Source organism: Labeo rohita, chromosome 2 (assembly GCF_022985175.1).
Source record: "Labeo rohita strain BAU-BD-2019 chromosome 2, IGBB_LRoh.1.0, whole genome shotgun sequence".
NCBI classification, from domain to species: Eukaryota; Metazoa; Chordata; class Actinopteri; order Cypriniformes; family Cyprinidae; genus Labeo; species Labeo rohita.
The window spans coordinates 38,421,855-38,439,930 of record NC_066870.1 but is presented as its reverse complement, the minus strand read 5'-3'; the positions used below and the strand labels follow the sequence as shown (position 1 = coordinate 38,439,930).

At 32.6% G+C, this 18,076-nt stretch overlaps 1 protein-coding gene across 1 annotated transcript in view; it reads left to right on the top strand.

Annotated features, from left to right (window-relative positions):
* LOC127154104 (leucine-rich repeat and immunoglobulin-like domain-containing nogo receptor-interacting protein 3) overlaps nt 1-17,863 on the top strand; it is a 61,486-nt gene extending 43,623 nt beyond the window's left edge. The window contains exons 2-4 of the mRNA XM_051095511.1: nt 11,875-12,376; nt 14,129-14,544; nt 16,449-17,863. Coding sequence (XP_050951468.1) covers nt 11,903-12,376; nt 14,129-14,544; nt 16,449-17,376 — 1,818 coding nt within the window. The 5' untranslated portion in view covers nt 11,875-11,902 and the 3' untranslated portion in view covers nt 17,377-17,863. The remainder of the gene's footprint in view (nt 1-11,874; nt 12,377-14,128; nt 14,545-16,448) is intronic.
* Nucleotides 17,864-18,076: the final 213 nt, after the last annotated feature.

Sequence of the window (18,076 nt, the reverse complement as noted above, 5' to 3'; positions counted from 1 at the left end):
TTATCCTTTGACTCCACTCACTTTTTAAATATTTTTTAAAGCATGATGCAAATTGGGGTTAATAAAAGGGAAATGATAAACAACATCAGTTGTATGCATTGCTATCAGCATACTGACTGAGATTTTAGAGGCCTAATGTTCATTTTATAGTTTGACGTGTTTTGTATGTTATTGTGCTGGAGCAGAAACACCTTCACTGCTGTTTGTTCTCACAGCTCAATCTTTTTCTGGTTGTTTGGCATCTCGTGTTTCTCGCTCCATTTATAGTGAGACTGATAGCACATCCTCTCTCTCTCTCTCTCTCTCTCTCTCTCTCTCTCTCTGTCTCTGTCTCTGTGTGTGTGGTTGTGGGTTACGGGCCCCGGGGCCGCGTGTGATGTGAAGGCAGTGCGCTGACCCTCCTCATAAATCACAGAGCATGAAACAGCCTCGCGGCGAGACACGCTTTCCTCCACTGATTCGCCCGCCGGCTGCAGCGTTTGACAGGCCTGAGGAAGAGAAATACATTTAGATCAGCATTTGAGGAACAAAACAATAAAATGCAGTCACTTATTTGCCCTAATGACATTTAAAACAGAAGTTATTCTATGAAGCGTATTGTGGATCGCAATAGTAGTTCATCTTACCTGTCCTATATTTCAAGTTATCTGATGCTTTGTGTGAAAAACACAAGAGATAAAGAGATAAAGCGTCAGTTAATGATTCCTTTTGTTTTTTGTTATAAGTTTAATTTTATTTAAAAAATTATATTTTATTTTTTATTTTGCTTTACATTGATTTTTATTATTTTTGTTTGTAATAACATCATGTAAAGTTACGTGATATTATTAATGTATATGTATTATTTGTTATATACATTTTTTATTTGTTTATGTTATATCTTTCATGTATTGTTTAATTTTATTTTTTATTATTTTACATGAATTATATTGTACTTTAATATATTACATTTGTATTAGTATAATACATTTATTTGTTATAAAATTAAATGTTATTTATTTTGCATTTATTTTTATGCATTTTTTTGTTTTATAGTTTTTAACTATTTCATTTAACTTTTAACATCTTTTCATTTTATTTTTCATCTTTCATGTATTTTTTATTTTATTTTTATTATTTTACGTGAGTTAAATTGTATATTAATTTATTACATTTATATTAGTATATATTACATTTATTTGTTATAAAATTACATTTTATTTATTTATTTTAGATTTATTTTTATGCATTTTTTGTTTTATAGTTTTTAACTATTTTATTTAACTTTTAACATTTTTGTCATTTTATTTTTCATCTTTTATGTATTTTTTTTATTTTATTTTTATTACTGTACATGAATTATATTGTATATTAATATATTACATTTATAGTAGTATATTAAATTTATTTGTTATAAAATTTAATTTGATTTGTTTTGGAGTTTATATGCATTTTTTGTTTTATAGTTTTTAACTATTTTATTTAACTTTTAACTTTTTTTTTCATTTTATTTTTCATCTTTCATGTATTTTTTTTTTTTTGAAAAAAAAACTAAACTTGGACCCCACTCACTTATTGTACATGTACAGTATATAATTTCACTCATTACCCATCCTGACCATTTGACCGTCACATCGCATTGAAAGTCCTTTTCTACGTCCAGAAAATCCCTCTCAGCCAATGCAAACATTCAATTCCATTTCAGCCCAATTTAAAATTCAGTTAGTGTTTCTCAATCTAATGAAGGTTTGGACAAATATTTGAATAAAAATCAGGTTTCTCTTTATGTCCTCTATTAACATGAATGAAATGAGGTCGGTGTAGGAAACTCATCCCCGTTGGCCGCAGTGAATTCATTAGTTGTGAGGCTCTTACGGCTTTGTCATGAATGAGTCGACTAATTAACATACTGAAGCGTGTGTGTTTTTTGCATCCTTGTAAACACGTTCGCTGGGGCTGTGGGACTCCGACAAACAGCCAAAACACCAGCGGCTCTTCTGCATCTAGACCACGAGTGCCAGTCGCTCTATTTTTAGGACGTGAACGGAGTTTAGAAAACAGCCCTGGCAAACGCTCTTTCCCACCTCACTAAACTGAAGTCATCGGAGTGTTTCACCAAACGTCCAGAGATGTTTTAATGTGGGTTCAGAGCGAGCAGCAGCCTGATGGAGATGAGCTGAACTCGACTGTCGGTTCACTCGCAGAAAATAGCTGAAGATCATCATGAAAGCTTTTCCTCTGTTTCTCCAAAAATTTGGTCTTGTCAGAAGCAGTGCATGTGGGTAGTTTTCACCTTATACACATTACAGACATACTTTTTTCCTCAATGTTTTTTTTTTTTTTTGGAAAACATTTTTGGTTGAACTTTATCTGAATGTAGAGGAAAATTGTTTTAAGTGCTAGCCTTCATTTTTATTAAAGATTGCACATTTTCATACTATTTTGTCTGTCAGGTTATAACTCTGAATTATACCATTAGTAAAATAGTTGAATTTGCATTTATGGTTTTATTATTATGTGTGTATATTAATCTTTTTACTTTCATTGTATTTTTATTCTAATATTTATTTAGTATAATATTTTTAATAATTTTATTATTTTAATTTAATTTTTAATTTAATATTTAATTTATTATTAACTTATTTTAATATTATTTTTATTTGTTTTTCATTTTATATTTTCTTTTTGTTATTATTTATTGTATTTTTAAAGAATCTTTGCAGCATCATTGACTCCAGTCTCTTTTTTCAATATTTGTATTTTATTTTATTTTATTTATGGCTGTAAACTTTATCCTTGGCCTTCACTCACTTTTTTAATAATTTTTTTTTTTGAAGTGTATATTATTTTTATTTTTAATTAAAATTATTTTTATTTTTATTATTGTTTTATTTTATTTTATTTTTAAAGAATCTTTGCAATCTTGGACTCACTTTTTCAAAAATTGTTTTCCAAAGTGTACATTATTTTTATTTTTTATCGAAATGAATTGAATTTTATTTATATTTTGTTTTATTTTTTATTTTAAATTATTATTATTTTATTTATGTTTGTAAACTTTATCCTTGGCCTTCACTCACTTTTTCAATATTAATATTAAATAAAATGCAAATTATTTTTATTTTATTTTATTTTATTTTATTTTATTTTATTTTATTTTATTTTATTTTATTTATTTTTGTTTGTAAGCTTTATCCCTGGCCTTCACTCACTTTTTTGATATTTTTTAAAAATGCATATTATTTTTTATTCTTTTATTTTATTTTAATTTATCATATTTTTAAAGAATCTTTGCAATCTTTATCTTTGGACTCAACTCATTTTTTCAATATTTTTTTACAAAGTGTTTATTATTTTAATTAAATTAATAAATTATTTTATTTTATTTTATTTTATTTTATTTTATTTTATTTTATTTTTGAAGAATCATTGCAGTCTTTATCCTTGGACCACCATTCACTTTTCAATTTTTTTTTTTTTTATATATTTTATTCTTATTTTTAATTTAATTTAATTTTTATTTTATTTATATTATTTTATATTTTTATTTTATTTTTGAATAATCTTTGCAGGCTTTTACTCTTGGACTCCGCTCCACTTTTTTTTTTTTTTTTTAGGTTAAACTTTGTCTGAATGTAGAAACAAAATTGTTTCAGGTTTTCACCATTTTGCATTTAAAATAGTCCTGTGGTGTGATAGTTATTCATAATATTTAAAAATACGCATGTGACAAATATTTACAAATGCACAAATAATCCATATGTAAAGTCAAGAAAATAATAGATGTATTATTTTCAATGAATATGCATGTAAAATAATTCTGGAACTTGCTATGTGTTTGCTGATGATGACATGTTGCTATGGAGTTGCTAGGAAGTTCTGGTTGGCTGTCAGGGTGTTTCCATGCAGTTGCTAAAGATGTTCTGTATAAATGCTAGTCTATTTTTCACCCGTTTTATTGTCCGCTAAGTGAAAGGCATCAGATGGATTGGTAGTTTAGCATGTCACTTCCATCATGTGATCTGTGTGTTTTAAAAGCCCAGACTGTAGCCGTGTTTCATGTTCAGTACTGCAGTGTAATGTTCTCCAGGCCTGCTGAGTCGGCTCTAGTCCAGGCTTTTAGAAGAAAGGTCATAAATTACAAGACGGACAGATAGAAACGCCCCGTGCTGAATGTCAGTGAAATAAATCCTTGCTTTCTCTGTCTGACATGTTTGTGTTTGGCCATTTTTATTTCTGAATGTTAAAACATGATGGCATTAGCATTACACACACAGTTTGATGCTCTTTCTATAAATCAGACCGCTGATACACAATAAATCAGAAGGCTGCGTTTGCTGCCGGCGCTTCACGTCCTCCCACACGCGTGTCTGACATCACGCGTGAGATCTGCATATGTGTCATTGATAAAAGCACCATCAGCTGCTCCGCGTGTGTGCGTGCATTTGTTTGAAAGACATTTCTTTATAACCCTGCATTGATTTTGTGCATAATTCTTGTGGAAAGCATAAAATCAAGCGCACTGCAGTATTGCATCCCACAATGCAGCCAGTCTGACCTTCTGTTCCAGTGTGACAAATGAACTGTGAGTAATGACAGCAGTGCTTTTTAACATTTTCACTCTGGTAAATTTATTTGATCAGGATGCTGACGTTCAAAATAACCTAAATGATTTCTCAAATATTAGCTGGATTGAATTATACATGCATCAGTGGTTACTGTTTATATATGCATGATGCTTAATGTTTCACATCCTTCTGTCAGTTATTGAATGTAAACAAAGCTGATGTTACATAACAAAAAAGGTGGTACAGAAGCGCTTCTGAAGTGGCATTTATGTGTCTTTACACAGACTGTTTAAGGTAGTCTGTTCAGAGGTAGTATAAATGCAACAATTTAGTCTGGCTTTTACACTAATTTTGCATGCTTTTACATGTCTTTATGTTGAATTTTGAGCAGGCGCATCACAATAAATTAGAATGTCGTGGAAAAGTTTAAGTCTTTGGTTCCTTTAATCGTGATGATTTTGGCTCACATTTAAAGGGGTCATCGGATGCTAAGTTCACTTTTTCATGTTGTTTGAACATGAATGTGTGTTGTCAGTGTATGTACAAATCTACCCTATAATGATAAAAATCCATGCAGTGGTTTTTAATTAATCTGTAAAAATAATATCCCCTTTTTCAAATCGAGCCGTTCTCAGATGCCTGTCGTTGTTGAGTCACACCCACAGAGGACACTCCCACCATAGTTGACTGACATGTGCGTCTTACCTAAGATCAGCTGTAACAGTCCGATCTCTTTTGTTTTGATGCCGAAGCAGGGATGTAAGTTAGACAAGAATATCTCTGATTGAGCGACTGAGGTGTTGTGTTGCTGGATGTAATAATGAACATAGTGGTCGTCATTTACTCCAGACATCTGAGCTGCTGAAGATGCAGTAGATTACGTTTGTTTGTGAAGTGAATGCGCCTCCCGATCTACATATATCCGTCTATATTTGCGCAAATCGTTCATGATCCAGCTTCACTTACAGCAGAAGTGAGTATAAGGTTTTTTTTATGAATCTTTGTGATCACCTTTCCTAATAAAGTGCCAGTTAGCAAGTTTAGCAGCTAAAAGAGGCTAAATGCGACTAAAGGCGGCTAAAGTAAACAGGCTCGTCACTCCACAGAGAGAAGAGAGGGGCGGGGCGAACAGAGCTCATTTGCATTTAAAGCAGCCTCGACCAGAGTGAGATGATTTTTGCAGAGCTGATTTTGGGTGTTGTTTTACACAACCATTGAGAATTTTTAACCAAAGTATATTATAGTCTTTTCATTAAGACCCTAAAGAATCATATCAACTTGTGGAAAATGGGCATCTGATGACCCCTTTAACAAAAACCCACCAATTCACTATGTCAACAAATTAGAATACTTCATAAGACCAATAACAAAAACATTTTTAGTGAATTGTTGGCCTTCTGGAAAGTATGTTCATTTACTGTATATGTACTCAATACTTGGTTAGGGGCTCCTTTTGCTTTAATTACTGCTTCAATTCGGCTTGACATGGAGGTGATCAGTCTGTGGCACTGCTGAGGTGGTTTGGAAGCCCAAGGTTTCTTTGACATTGGCCTTCAGCTCATCTGCATTTTTTGGTCTCTTGTTTCTCATTTTCCTCTTGATGATACCCTATAGATTCTCTATGGGGTTCAGGTCTGGTGAGTTTACTGGCCAGTCAAGCACACCAACACCATGGTCATTTAACCAACTTTTGGTGCTTTTGGCAGTGTGGGCAGGTGCCAAATCCTGCTGGAAAATGAAATCAGCATCTTTAAAAAGCTGGTCAGCAGAAGGAAGCATGAAGTGCTCTAAAATGTCTTGGTAAACGGGTGCAGTGACTTTGGTTTTCAAAAAACACAGTGGACCAACACCAGCAGATGACATTGTACCACAAATCATCACAGACTGTGGAAACTTAACACTGGACTTCAAGCAACTTGGGCTATGAGCTTCTCTACCCTTCCTCCAGACTCTAGGACCTTGGTTTCCAAATGAAATACAAAACTTGTTCTCATCTGAAAAGAGGACTTTGGACCACTGGGCAACAGTCCATTTCTTCTTCACCTTAGCCCAGGTAAGATGCCTCTGACATTGTCTGTGATTCAGGAGTGGCTTAACACGAGGGATACGACAACTGTAGCCAAATTCCTTGACTCGTCTGTGTGCGGTGACTCTTGATGCCTTGACCCCAGCCTCAGTCCATTCCTTATGAAATTCCCCCAAATTCTTGAATCAATTTTGCTCGACAAGCCTCTCAAGGCTGCGGTTCTCTTGGTTGGTTGTGCATCTTTTTCTTCCACTCAACTTTCTGTTAACATGCTTGGATGCAGCACTCTGTGAACAGCCAGCTTCTTTGGTAATGAATGTTTGTGTCTTACCCTCCTTGTGAAGGGTGTCGATGATTGTCTTCTGGACAACTGTCAGATCAGCAGTCTTCACCATGATTGTGTAGCCTAGTGAACCAAACTGAGAGACCATTTTGAAGGCTCAGGAAACCTTTGCAGGTGTTTTGAGTTGATCAGCTGATTGGCATGTCACCATATTCTAATTTGTTGAGATTTGGTGGGTTTTGTTAAATGTGAGGCAAAATCATCACAATTAAAAGAACCAAAGACTTAAACTACTTCGGTCTGTGTGCATTGAATTTATTTAATACATGAGGTTCACAATTTGAGTAGAATTACTGAAATAAATTAACTTTTCCACAGCATTCTAATTTATTGAGATGCACCTGTAGAGCAGCCGTAACTCAGCTGTGTAAAGATGCAAAGGCAAATTTATTGAACTTGGATCCATGAGTAAAAAAGAAATATTAGTATTATGTTCACTGAAAGCACAGATTTGAATTAAGTTCATACAACAGTATTTGCATAAAAAGTCCCATTTTTGAGTTTTCTCAATTCATTTTTAGTGTACATTTTACACTATATACTCTGTAGTATTCTGTAAGTTCTAAGACGGTATTTCATTCCAAACAGCCAATCACTCAAAATACTGTTTTTCTTTTTCTTTTTTATTGTTTGATTTATGATTTTGTTAGCATACATCTATTATGTCATCACAGGAATATCCTGCTCCGCCCTGTAACCTCTACAAGTGCATCAGATGGAGGTTTAATGCGATTCAAAGACCTGCTGTGCTCCTTCCAGACCCACACACTGTTTGACTTTGGCCGGCGTGAAGATGAGACGCTCTTGGCTGAAATCCTCACTCCGATATCCAAGCGCAGTGGCTCGACGCCCGGTGACTCAACCTTTAACTGCTCGCCAGTGCAGGAAAAAACAGAAAAACAAACAGCAGCCGTGTAATTTATTAGCACCCACTCCTGCTGATACCAAATAACCTGATTAAATCTGCCCGTTACAGCCAGACGATATATTTACCTTGTTCAGTCTGGAATTTATCTCACTTACAGCAAAATCAATCACTTCACTAGAGTATTAATACAAGTGCTTTAGGAGTAACGGGTTAAATAAACCAACGATAATTACTGAGCTGTGCATCAAGTCAACATGACAACATAACAGTGTCACACTGCAAAAAAATACTTTTCTTACCTAGATTTTTTGTCTTGTTTCGAGCCAAAATATCTAAAAATTCAAAAAATCAAGAAGGACAAATAAAGTCAAAATTAAGTTTTGAAACAAGCAAAATAATTTGCCAACGGGGTAAACTAAATAATCTTGTTTTCTGCTTGAAATAAGATTATTTTGCTTACCCCATTGGCAGATTATTTAGCTTGTTCTAAGCAAAAACTCACTAAATTTATAATTTATAAATAATAATTTTACTTGTCTAGATTTATTTTGTTGTTTTTATATATTTTGACTGGAAACAAGACTAAAAATCTAAATAAGAAAAGCATTTTTTTTTTTGCATTTTTGAGATACTGTTATAGTTTTTATTAATATTTTGAATAAATAATAATATTTTTTACAAGTTTTATTTCAACATTTTCTGTTTTGATTTTAATTATAGTTGTTTGTTTTTGTCAATTTAAGTAGTTAATGCAGATGTGTGTGGGGCCCCCATTCATTTTTATTTCATAAAATTATACAATTAAAATGATAAATGTTGAAAAAAAACTAACTGAAATAAAACTTTTTTATTATATTTTATTTTTAAATTAACATTTATTTCATATAACAAATGTTTTTCTATGGTTTTAGTTAACTATAATAACTGCGCAACAAAATCCATTTTACTTATATAAAACAGTGACATTTTTAATATGCAACATGATTTTCAACAAGAAAAAGAAATAGGATGAGACTTGATTTTATAAATTGTTTTGTCTTGTTTTTCATTACAAATAATCATTTAATTAAGAAGCAAAATAAATTAAAATATTAAGGCTTGCTTAGTTAAAAAATATACACAGATTAAATAAGTTCATGATTAAAACGAGGGAAAAAATGTTCAAATTAAGCTTATTTTTCGAACCCCATTGATATATATATTTATTTCTTATATATATATATATATATATATATATATTTTAAGCATGAACTCACTTTTTTGTGACTCAAATTTTGATACATTTTTTGAAATATTTAATGTCATTTTGCTGTCAATTTTTATGTAAAGTGAGTTTATTTTTCTGACCCCATTGATGTTTTTTTCCCCCTTTTTTTAAGTATAAACTCACTTAGTTATGATCAGTTTTTGGTAAATAAGATATCAGATATAATACTTAAAATCATTTTGCTCAAGTAAAAATTTTAGGAATTTTCTGTATTGGAAAACAAGACAAAAATTATCATTATTATTATTTTTTGCACTGTAGATGCAATCATGAAAAAAGGTCTTTTTATTCTAGAATTGCTAGTAGAGTCTTATTTTTGAAAACTAAAAGGTTTTGATGATTTCAGCTGAAAAGGAAGGTTATTTTAGAGATGAACTATGAAAACAAACATATGAGTGAATCATCGTGAATAAGAGCAGAAAGTAAATGGTAAAATGATTTTAAGGCCTGTGAGTGAAATGCTGAAACTCAGACACTGTGTGACCTAGAAAATACACACTCAAGAAATATGTTGCAGACTGTGTTGTTTATGTGTTGTATTGGATTCTGAGTGACTCAGTTAATACTAGTCTGTGACTCAGTCGTTGCAGTTAATTCACCACCTACATGATGTGTCATGTCTCCTGTTCTGTTGTGATGGAGATCGGTCTGATGTGGCGATAAGCGGCGCGGAGTCTTCACTTACTTCTTGTGGCGTTTTTCAGCCCGGCATTGGTGTTATATAACTAGCCGAGTGCAATTCATCAGCAGTCTGTCCTATTATCAGAACATGTGAGGATGATAAACACTGTATTAGTATGCGCTGTTGGCTTTTCCAGTCAGTGGCGTCGGTTCTTCTCTTACGTGGAGATGAAAAACTGCTGGCACGCCAGATATTAACCCCTTTTATGTAATAGAGGTTATGCATAATCATCCACTTACATTCGGCCGGCGCTCGGCCTCACGGACGCTCAGAGTTTTTACGAGCATTTCAGGGACGGTTTTCCAGGCACATCCTCCGGCCTGCTGCGATTACGTGATCAGATTAGCGAACGAGTGCAGCGAGCCGAGAAATTAGCATGTCATATGCAGAACACAACATGAGGCTAACAACGTTTCTGTGTTTTTAGGTTACCATCACTGGAAATAATTCAGACACTTCAGGCCTACTTTTTAAAAATGTCTGAATGTCATTGCATTAGACAGTACTATGCAACTAGAGGAGTAAATTTTATGAACAAAACTTTGTGAACAAACATGTTGCTAGTGTGTTACATGTTGTTAGCATTATTAACATAATGTTGGCATGTTGTTAATGTGTTTTTTACATGATTAGCATGTTGCTAGCACGTTTTTAACATAATTAGCGTGTTGTTAGGATGTTGTTAACATGATTGGAATGTTGATAGCATCTTTCTAACATGATTAGAATGTTGTTAGTGTGTTTTAGCATGATTAGCATGTGACTAAAACATGTTTTTAGCATGATTACCATATTGTTAGCATTTTTCTATCATGATTAGCATCTTATTAGCATGTTGGTAGCATCTTTCTAACACGATTAAATTGTTGTTAGCATGTTTTAACATGATTAGCATATTGTTAGCATTTTTCTATCATGATTAGCATCTTTTTAGCATGTTTTAGCATGTTTCTAACATGATTTGAATGTTGCTGGCATGTTTTAACATGATTGGCACATTGTTAGCATGTTTTTATCACGATTAGCATGTTAACATGTTTTAAGCATGATTAAGCCTGTGTCTAGCTTGTTTTTAGCATGTTGTTAGCATGATTATCATGTTGGTAGCATATTTTTAACATCATGTTAGCATGTTGCTAACATGTTTTTATCATGATTAGCATATTGTTAACACTTTTTATCATGATAAGCACCTGTTAGCATGTTTTGCATGTTTTTTTTTTTACATTTTTAACATGATTAGCATGTTGTTAGCATGATTAGCATGTTGGTAGCATATTTCTAATATGACTAAAACATTGTTAACGTATTTTACCATGCTATTAACATGTTTTTAGCATGATTGGCATGATTAACATGTTTCTAACATGATTAGAATGTTAGCATGTTTTAAGCATGATTGCCATGTTGCTAGCTTTTTTACAATGTTATTAGCATGTTGGTAGCATCTTTCTAACATCATTAAAATGTTGTTAGCATGTTTTAACATGATTAGCACGTTAGCACATTTCTATCATGAGTGGCATATTAGCATTTATTAGCATGATTTCATTATTCCTAGCATGTTTTACCATGATTGGCATGTTGTTAGCATGATTAACATATTGTTAGCATCTTAGCATGTTTATAACATGTTTTAGCATGTTGTTAGCATGTAGCTAATATGATTAACATGTTGCTAACATCTTTCTAACATCATTAGAATGTTGGCATGTTTTTGATTGACATGTTAACATGTTGCTAGCATGTTTCTAAACATGATTAGCATGTTGCTAACATGATTAGAATATTGCTAACAATATTGTTAGCATGTTTTAACATGATTAGCACATTGTTAACATGTTTCTATCATGATTAGCATGTTGCTAACATGTTTTAACATAATTGGCATGTTGTTAGTATGTTTTAACATGGTTAACATGTTGCTAACATGTTTTAGCATAATTAGCACATTGTTAAATCAGTGCAGCCTTGGTGGGCAGAAGAGACATCAAAAAATTCAAAAAGGCGTCAAAAATTTCGATAATTTCAAACCTTAGTTTTGAGGTCAATATCATGTATATTAGAAATTGCACCTATGTAAAGATGTATTTGTGCATATGATATATAGTAATCTCTCTCTCTCTCTCTGTGGTTGTCAGGTGTGTAGAGTGAAGTGGAGGGAGGCTCATGGCTTCATTATGGGGCCTGGGCCGGCTGGGGTGGCTGGGACTGGTTCTGGCCCTGACGGCCGTGCGGTGCGCGGGCTGCCCTCCTCGCTGTGACTGCGCGGCGCAGCTCCGCTCCGTGTCCTGCCAGCGAAAGCGCCTGTCCGGCGTACCGGAGGGCATCCCGACAGAGACCAGGCTGCTGGACCTCAGCCGGAACCGCTTGCGCTGGGTGGCTCCGGGAGATCTGGCTCCGTACCCGCGTCTGGAGGAACTGGATCTGAGCGAGAACCTCATCAGCACGCTGGAGCCCAACGCCTTCGCCAGCCTGCAGGCCCTGCGGACGCTGAGACTCAGAGGAAACCAGCTGAAGCTCGTGCCCATGGGAGCCTTCGCACGACTGGCCAACCTCACCACGCTGGACCTGAGTGAGAACAAGATCGTCATCCTGCTCGACTACACCTTCCAGGATCTGCGCAGTCTCAAAAACTTGGAGGTCAGTCCCTTTAAGTCACTTGGAAGACAACTTTTCTTCTTTCTAGGACAGTGTTCCCCAAAAACTAAAAGCATGCTCATTCATTTTCAGTATTTAACTGAAATAAAATAAAGCTTAAAAAACTATTTTCCATTTATTTTTATTTCAGCTATTTTCCAGGGAAAGATTTTTCATTTTCTATTTTCATATAGTTATAACTTGTGTACTAAATTAACTAAAACTAAAATTGAAAGTGTTATTTCTGAAAGTAGTCATTTTTCTTTTTTTTTTTTTGTTTGTTTTTATTTAAATTTTTCTTAAAGTTTTTGAAGGGTTTTTTTCGTTCTTTTGTCATTTTTATTATTCTTTTTATTTGTCGTTTTTTTTTTTTGTTGTTGTTTGTTTTGTAATTGTTTTTATATTATTTTAATTGTTAAAATGAGAAATGTTCTCTTGGCAACTGTTTGAATTAAAATAGGTTTAAGTTTTTTATGGTTTATTATATTTCACTTATTTATTTTATTTCAAATAACAAAAAAAAAATGTTTTATTTATTAATTTTTGTTTTAATTTTAGTTAACTAAATAATAACCCTGAGCTGAAATAAAAATATATAAAAACAGAAACTACTAAAAATGACAAAAACACAAAATAAAATTAATTTATATTTTCTGATTTATTTATTTTCTGAACTTATCTATTTAAGTTCTCTAAGGTTTGTTTTGTGCTTTTGTCATTTTTATTAGTTTTTTGTCTATATATATACACATTGTTAAAATGAGAAATATTGTTTTGGCAACTGTTTTTTTAAATATTTATTTATTCATTTATTATTATTTTGGTTTTAATTTTAGTTCATAATTATAATAACCCTGAGCTGAAATAAAAATGAATAAAAACCATATAAGAATAAATAAACAAATAAATTGGATAAATCGGAAACTACTAAAAATGACAAAAACACAAATTAAAATTAGTTTATATTTTTTGTTTTTATTTAAATTTTTTGTCTATTTTATATATATATATATATATATATATATATATATATATATAATTTCCGTTTTAGTTATTTTAGTACATTCTAAACATGAGAAATGTTCTTTTGGCAACTATCTCAATTAAAATAGATTTAATTGATTGATTGAATTTTGTACTTCATTATATTTCGCATTTATTGAAGTAACAAAAAAAAAAGTTTTTTTTTTAATGTTTTTAATTTTAGTTAACTGTAATAACCCTGAGCTGAAATAAAAATGAATAAAAACCATATAAGAATAAATAAATAAATAAATAAATAAATAAATAAATAAATCAGAAACTACTAAAAATGACAAAAACACAAAATTAAATTAGTAAAACTTTAACTGAAATTAAACTGAAAACAGAAAATATACAAATAAACACTAATTCAAAATAGTAATAAAAACTATAATAGTATCTCTGAAATGCTAATAATTAAATTTTAATGTAAAATGTAAAAAATAAAAGAATTAACATGAAGAATTGAGGACGTAAATATTTATTTTTTTAGTATTTATTTTTTTATTTTACAGTGCAATTCTACATTATTACACATTTTAGATAAATATATATTTTTTGTTAATATATACTCACACCAGCTCGTGATATTTTTATTACCAGCTCATGCTCTATTTTTACAGTATAGAGCAACAACAAATATAGACATTGCAAAACATGATGCAATAAAAATCTATGTATATAAATAGCATTAAATGCCGTTATAATAACGATACTGTCCTTATTTTCCAGGTGGGTGACAATGACCTGGTCTACATCTCTCACAAGGCTTTCTCAGGATTGATCGGTCTGGAAGATTTGACCATCGAGAGGTGCAACCTGACGTCCATATCCGGCCAGACTCTGTCTTACCTGCGTAACCTCGTCACCTTGCGACTGCGACACCTCAGCATCTCCGCCCTCGAGGACCAGAACTTCCGCAAACTGTCTGCGCTGAGAGGCCTGGAGATCGACAGCTGGCCGTACCTGGAGTACATCTCGCCGCTGAGCTTCCAGGGCCTCAATCTGTCCTGGCTCTTCATCACCAACACCAACATCAGCTCCGTCCCCTCGGCCTCCTTCAGGAACCTGGCCTACCTGACGGCCCTGAACCTCTCCTACAACCCCATCTCCACGCTCGAGTCCTGGGCCTTTCGAGACCTCATCAGGTCGGTTTACATGTAGTTTATGTGTTTACTTGCATGTCATGTGAATGTGTGAATCTAATGGGTTGAGCTGTAAATTAGTTGTGAATCATGCAAGTATTCAAGCTTCATCTGCTTAAATGGGAAATGAGTTTGCAAAGATTACATAACTTCAATGTGTCAGATTCACAATAAATAAGGTTTCTTAAGATGTTATGCTAACAAACTGTATTTACATTTAGGCATTTAGCAGATGCTTGTATCCAAAGTGACTTACAAAAGAAAAACAAGCAAATAATCAAAAAGCCAACAATACTTCTAATATACAATGCCGGGTTTATTAGGCAACTAGATTAGGAAACCAAGAGGAAAAATGCAGGTAAGAAAAGGTTGCTCTGTTTTTGTCAGTTTTACTGTTTTTGTATTTAATTTTTAACTTAAGATTTTTTTAATTAATTAATTAATTAATTAATTAAAAATATTTATTTTTTATTACACACACACACACACACACACAGTATTTTTCATTTTATTTTAAGTTTAATTTTGTAATATTACTGATTTTCTTGTTTTTAATTTTTTTTTAAATTTTTAGTTTTATTTTTATATTTATTTTATTTTATATTATTTTAAATGTCTGTTTAGTTTTTTTTTTTCAATAATATATATAATTATTATATATATTGATTTTTATTTTTCATTTAATTTTATAGTTTTTGTCAGGGTTTTTTATATTGTTTTATTAGTATTATAATATTTATAAATATTGAACTGAAAAATTGAATAAAATAGTTTTATATTTGTTTTATTTATTTTTTTCTCTGATTTTAATTCTTTTCAGTATGCGTCTTTAAATTTTAAAGTTTAGTTATTTTCAGTCATTTTCAGTTTTAACAGTTATATGTCAGGCTTATAGTTTTTGTCAGGGTTTTTTTTTTTATATTGGTTTTATTACTATTATAATATTTATATGTTGAATTTTTGTCAGTTTATTTATTTACTAGTTGGTTTTATATAGTAATAAAGAGAGAGTAGTTTCATTTTTATTTTAATTTTAGTTAGTAATTTTTTTTTAGGTTTTTGTCAGTTTTATTTATTTATTTCTGAATGTGTATCTATTTTTTCCTTTTTTAAATCTGTATATTTAAATTATTTTTTTAAAGTTTTAGTAGTTGAAGTATTTAATCTAAATACTTAATACTAATCTAATCTATTTGCTTTTTATTTTTGATTTAATTTTTATATTTTCTGCTTTTATTTCAATTTTAGTAATATAAATTTTGTTGTAGGTTTTTGTCAGTTTTATTAATTTGTTTACTAGTTGGTTTTATATTAGTAATAGAGTAGTTGTTTATATGTTTCCATTTTTATTTTAATTTCAGTTAGTGTTTTATTTATTTATTTATTTTTATTTTATTTTCCTTTTTTAAATCTGTATATTTAATTTATTTAGTTTATTGTCAGTTTTAGTAGTTTAAGCGTTTCAGCTGAACAAGAAGTTTTATATTCTGTTTTTATATTGGTTTTATTACTATTATAATATTTATACATGTTGAATTTAAATATTATATTTAAAGACCTTTTATAATATTTTTTTAAATAATTTTATTTTTTATTTTTTTTCCTCAGATTTAAATTTTTTAAGTATGCGTTTTTAATTTTTCATTTTTTTTAGTTATAGTTTAGTTATTTTCACTTTTAACAATTATATGTCAGGCTAGTCAAATGCATGCAACTGATGCTAAAAACAGTATTTTGTGCATCTGTACAGAAAAACAAAAGCAATGGCTCTGTGAAAAAGGCAATTGGTTCTTCCACCTTTCAGTCCTTAGTCAACATATTATGTGTTTATAAACTTGGTCTGTCCCTGTGCTGTGCTTCACCACATTAATTGCACTGACAATAGTGATTCTGTCGATGTTTTGCAGACTGAAGGAGCTACACATGGTCAGCACCAACCTGCTCACCGTGGAGCCTCACGCTCTTGGAGGTTTGCGTCAAATCCGAGTCCTGAATTTGTCCAACAACGATCTGGTGACGCTGGAGGAGAGCTCCTTCCACTCGGTCAACAGTCTGGAGACGCTCCGGGTGGACGGGAACCCGCTGTCCTGCGACTGCCGTCTGCTGTGGATCCTGCAGCGCAGACGCACCTTAAACTTCGACGGGAAGATGCCGGTGTGCGCCGGACCGCCGGAGGTTCAGGGTTACCTGTTGAGCATGTTCACCGATTCGGCATTGTTCGACTACTTCACCTGCCAGAAGCCGAAGATCCGCAACCGGAAGCTGCAGCAGGTGACGGCGCACGAAGGCCAGCCGGTGTCGTTCCTGTGCCGCGCCGAAGGAGAACCGACTCCGGCCATCATCTGGATTTCGCCGCAGAGGAGAAGGATCACTTCCAAAAGCAACGGCAGGATTACGGTTCTCCCCGGCGGGACGCTGGAGATCCGTTACGCGCAGGTCACGGACAGCGGCACGTACATCTGCATCGCCAGCAACGCGGGCGGCAACGACACCTACTTCGCCACGCTGACCGTCAAAGGGCAGCCGGTGGATTCGGCGCTCTTCGTCAACCGCTCGTTGTACGCGGTGGACTTCAACGACACCGGGCTCAACAGCACGCGCGTTTTCCTCAAGTTCACGCTGGATTTAACCACCATCCTCGTGTCCACGGCCATGGGCTGCATCACCTTCCTGGGCGTGGTGCTCTTCTGCTTCCTGCTGCTGTTCGTGTGGAGCCGCGGGCGCGGACAGCGCAAGAACAACTTCACGGTGGAGTACTCGTTCAGGAAGACTGAAGGACCCACCACCACCGGCGGATCCGGAGGAACGCGCAAGTTCAACATGAAGATGATATGAAACAACGCAGCCAGGGGCCCCCTGGGAGAAGCATAAACGCCCAACGCTAACACACACGCGGTGCTGAATCGCAGAAATACACACGCCCCATGATCTGACAAACGTGACCACCTTGCAGTGTTATTACAGTATATAGGTTATATTTATATTCATGATTTTTTTGCTATTTTTTATATTCTTTTTGCTTTTTATTTTTGATTTCATTTTTACATTTTCTGCTTTTTTTATTTATTTCTTAGTCTCAAGTTTATATTAGAGATTTTTGTTTAATTTTTACATTTTTCCAATTTTATTTTAATTTTAGTTAGTTTTTGTAATTTTGTTGTAGGTTTTTGTTATTTTTTTTATTTATGAATGTTTTTTTTTTCTTTTTAAATTTTTCCCCCTTATTTTTTCTTATATTTAATTAGTTTAGTTATTTTCAGTTTTTTCAGTAGTTTGAGTATTTCAACTAAACAGATGTTTTAATTTTGTTTTTAATTTTTTTAAATATATTTTTGGTTTTTATTTTAATTTAAGTTATAGAAATTTTGTTGTATGTTTTTGACAGTTTTATTAATTAATTTATTTATTAGGTCTTATATTAGTAATAAAGAGAGTAGTTTTTAAAATATTTTTCATATTTATTGTAATTTAAGTAATTGTTTGTATGTTTTTGTCAGTTTTATTTGTTTTTTCTTTTTATAAAAAAAGTCTGTAC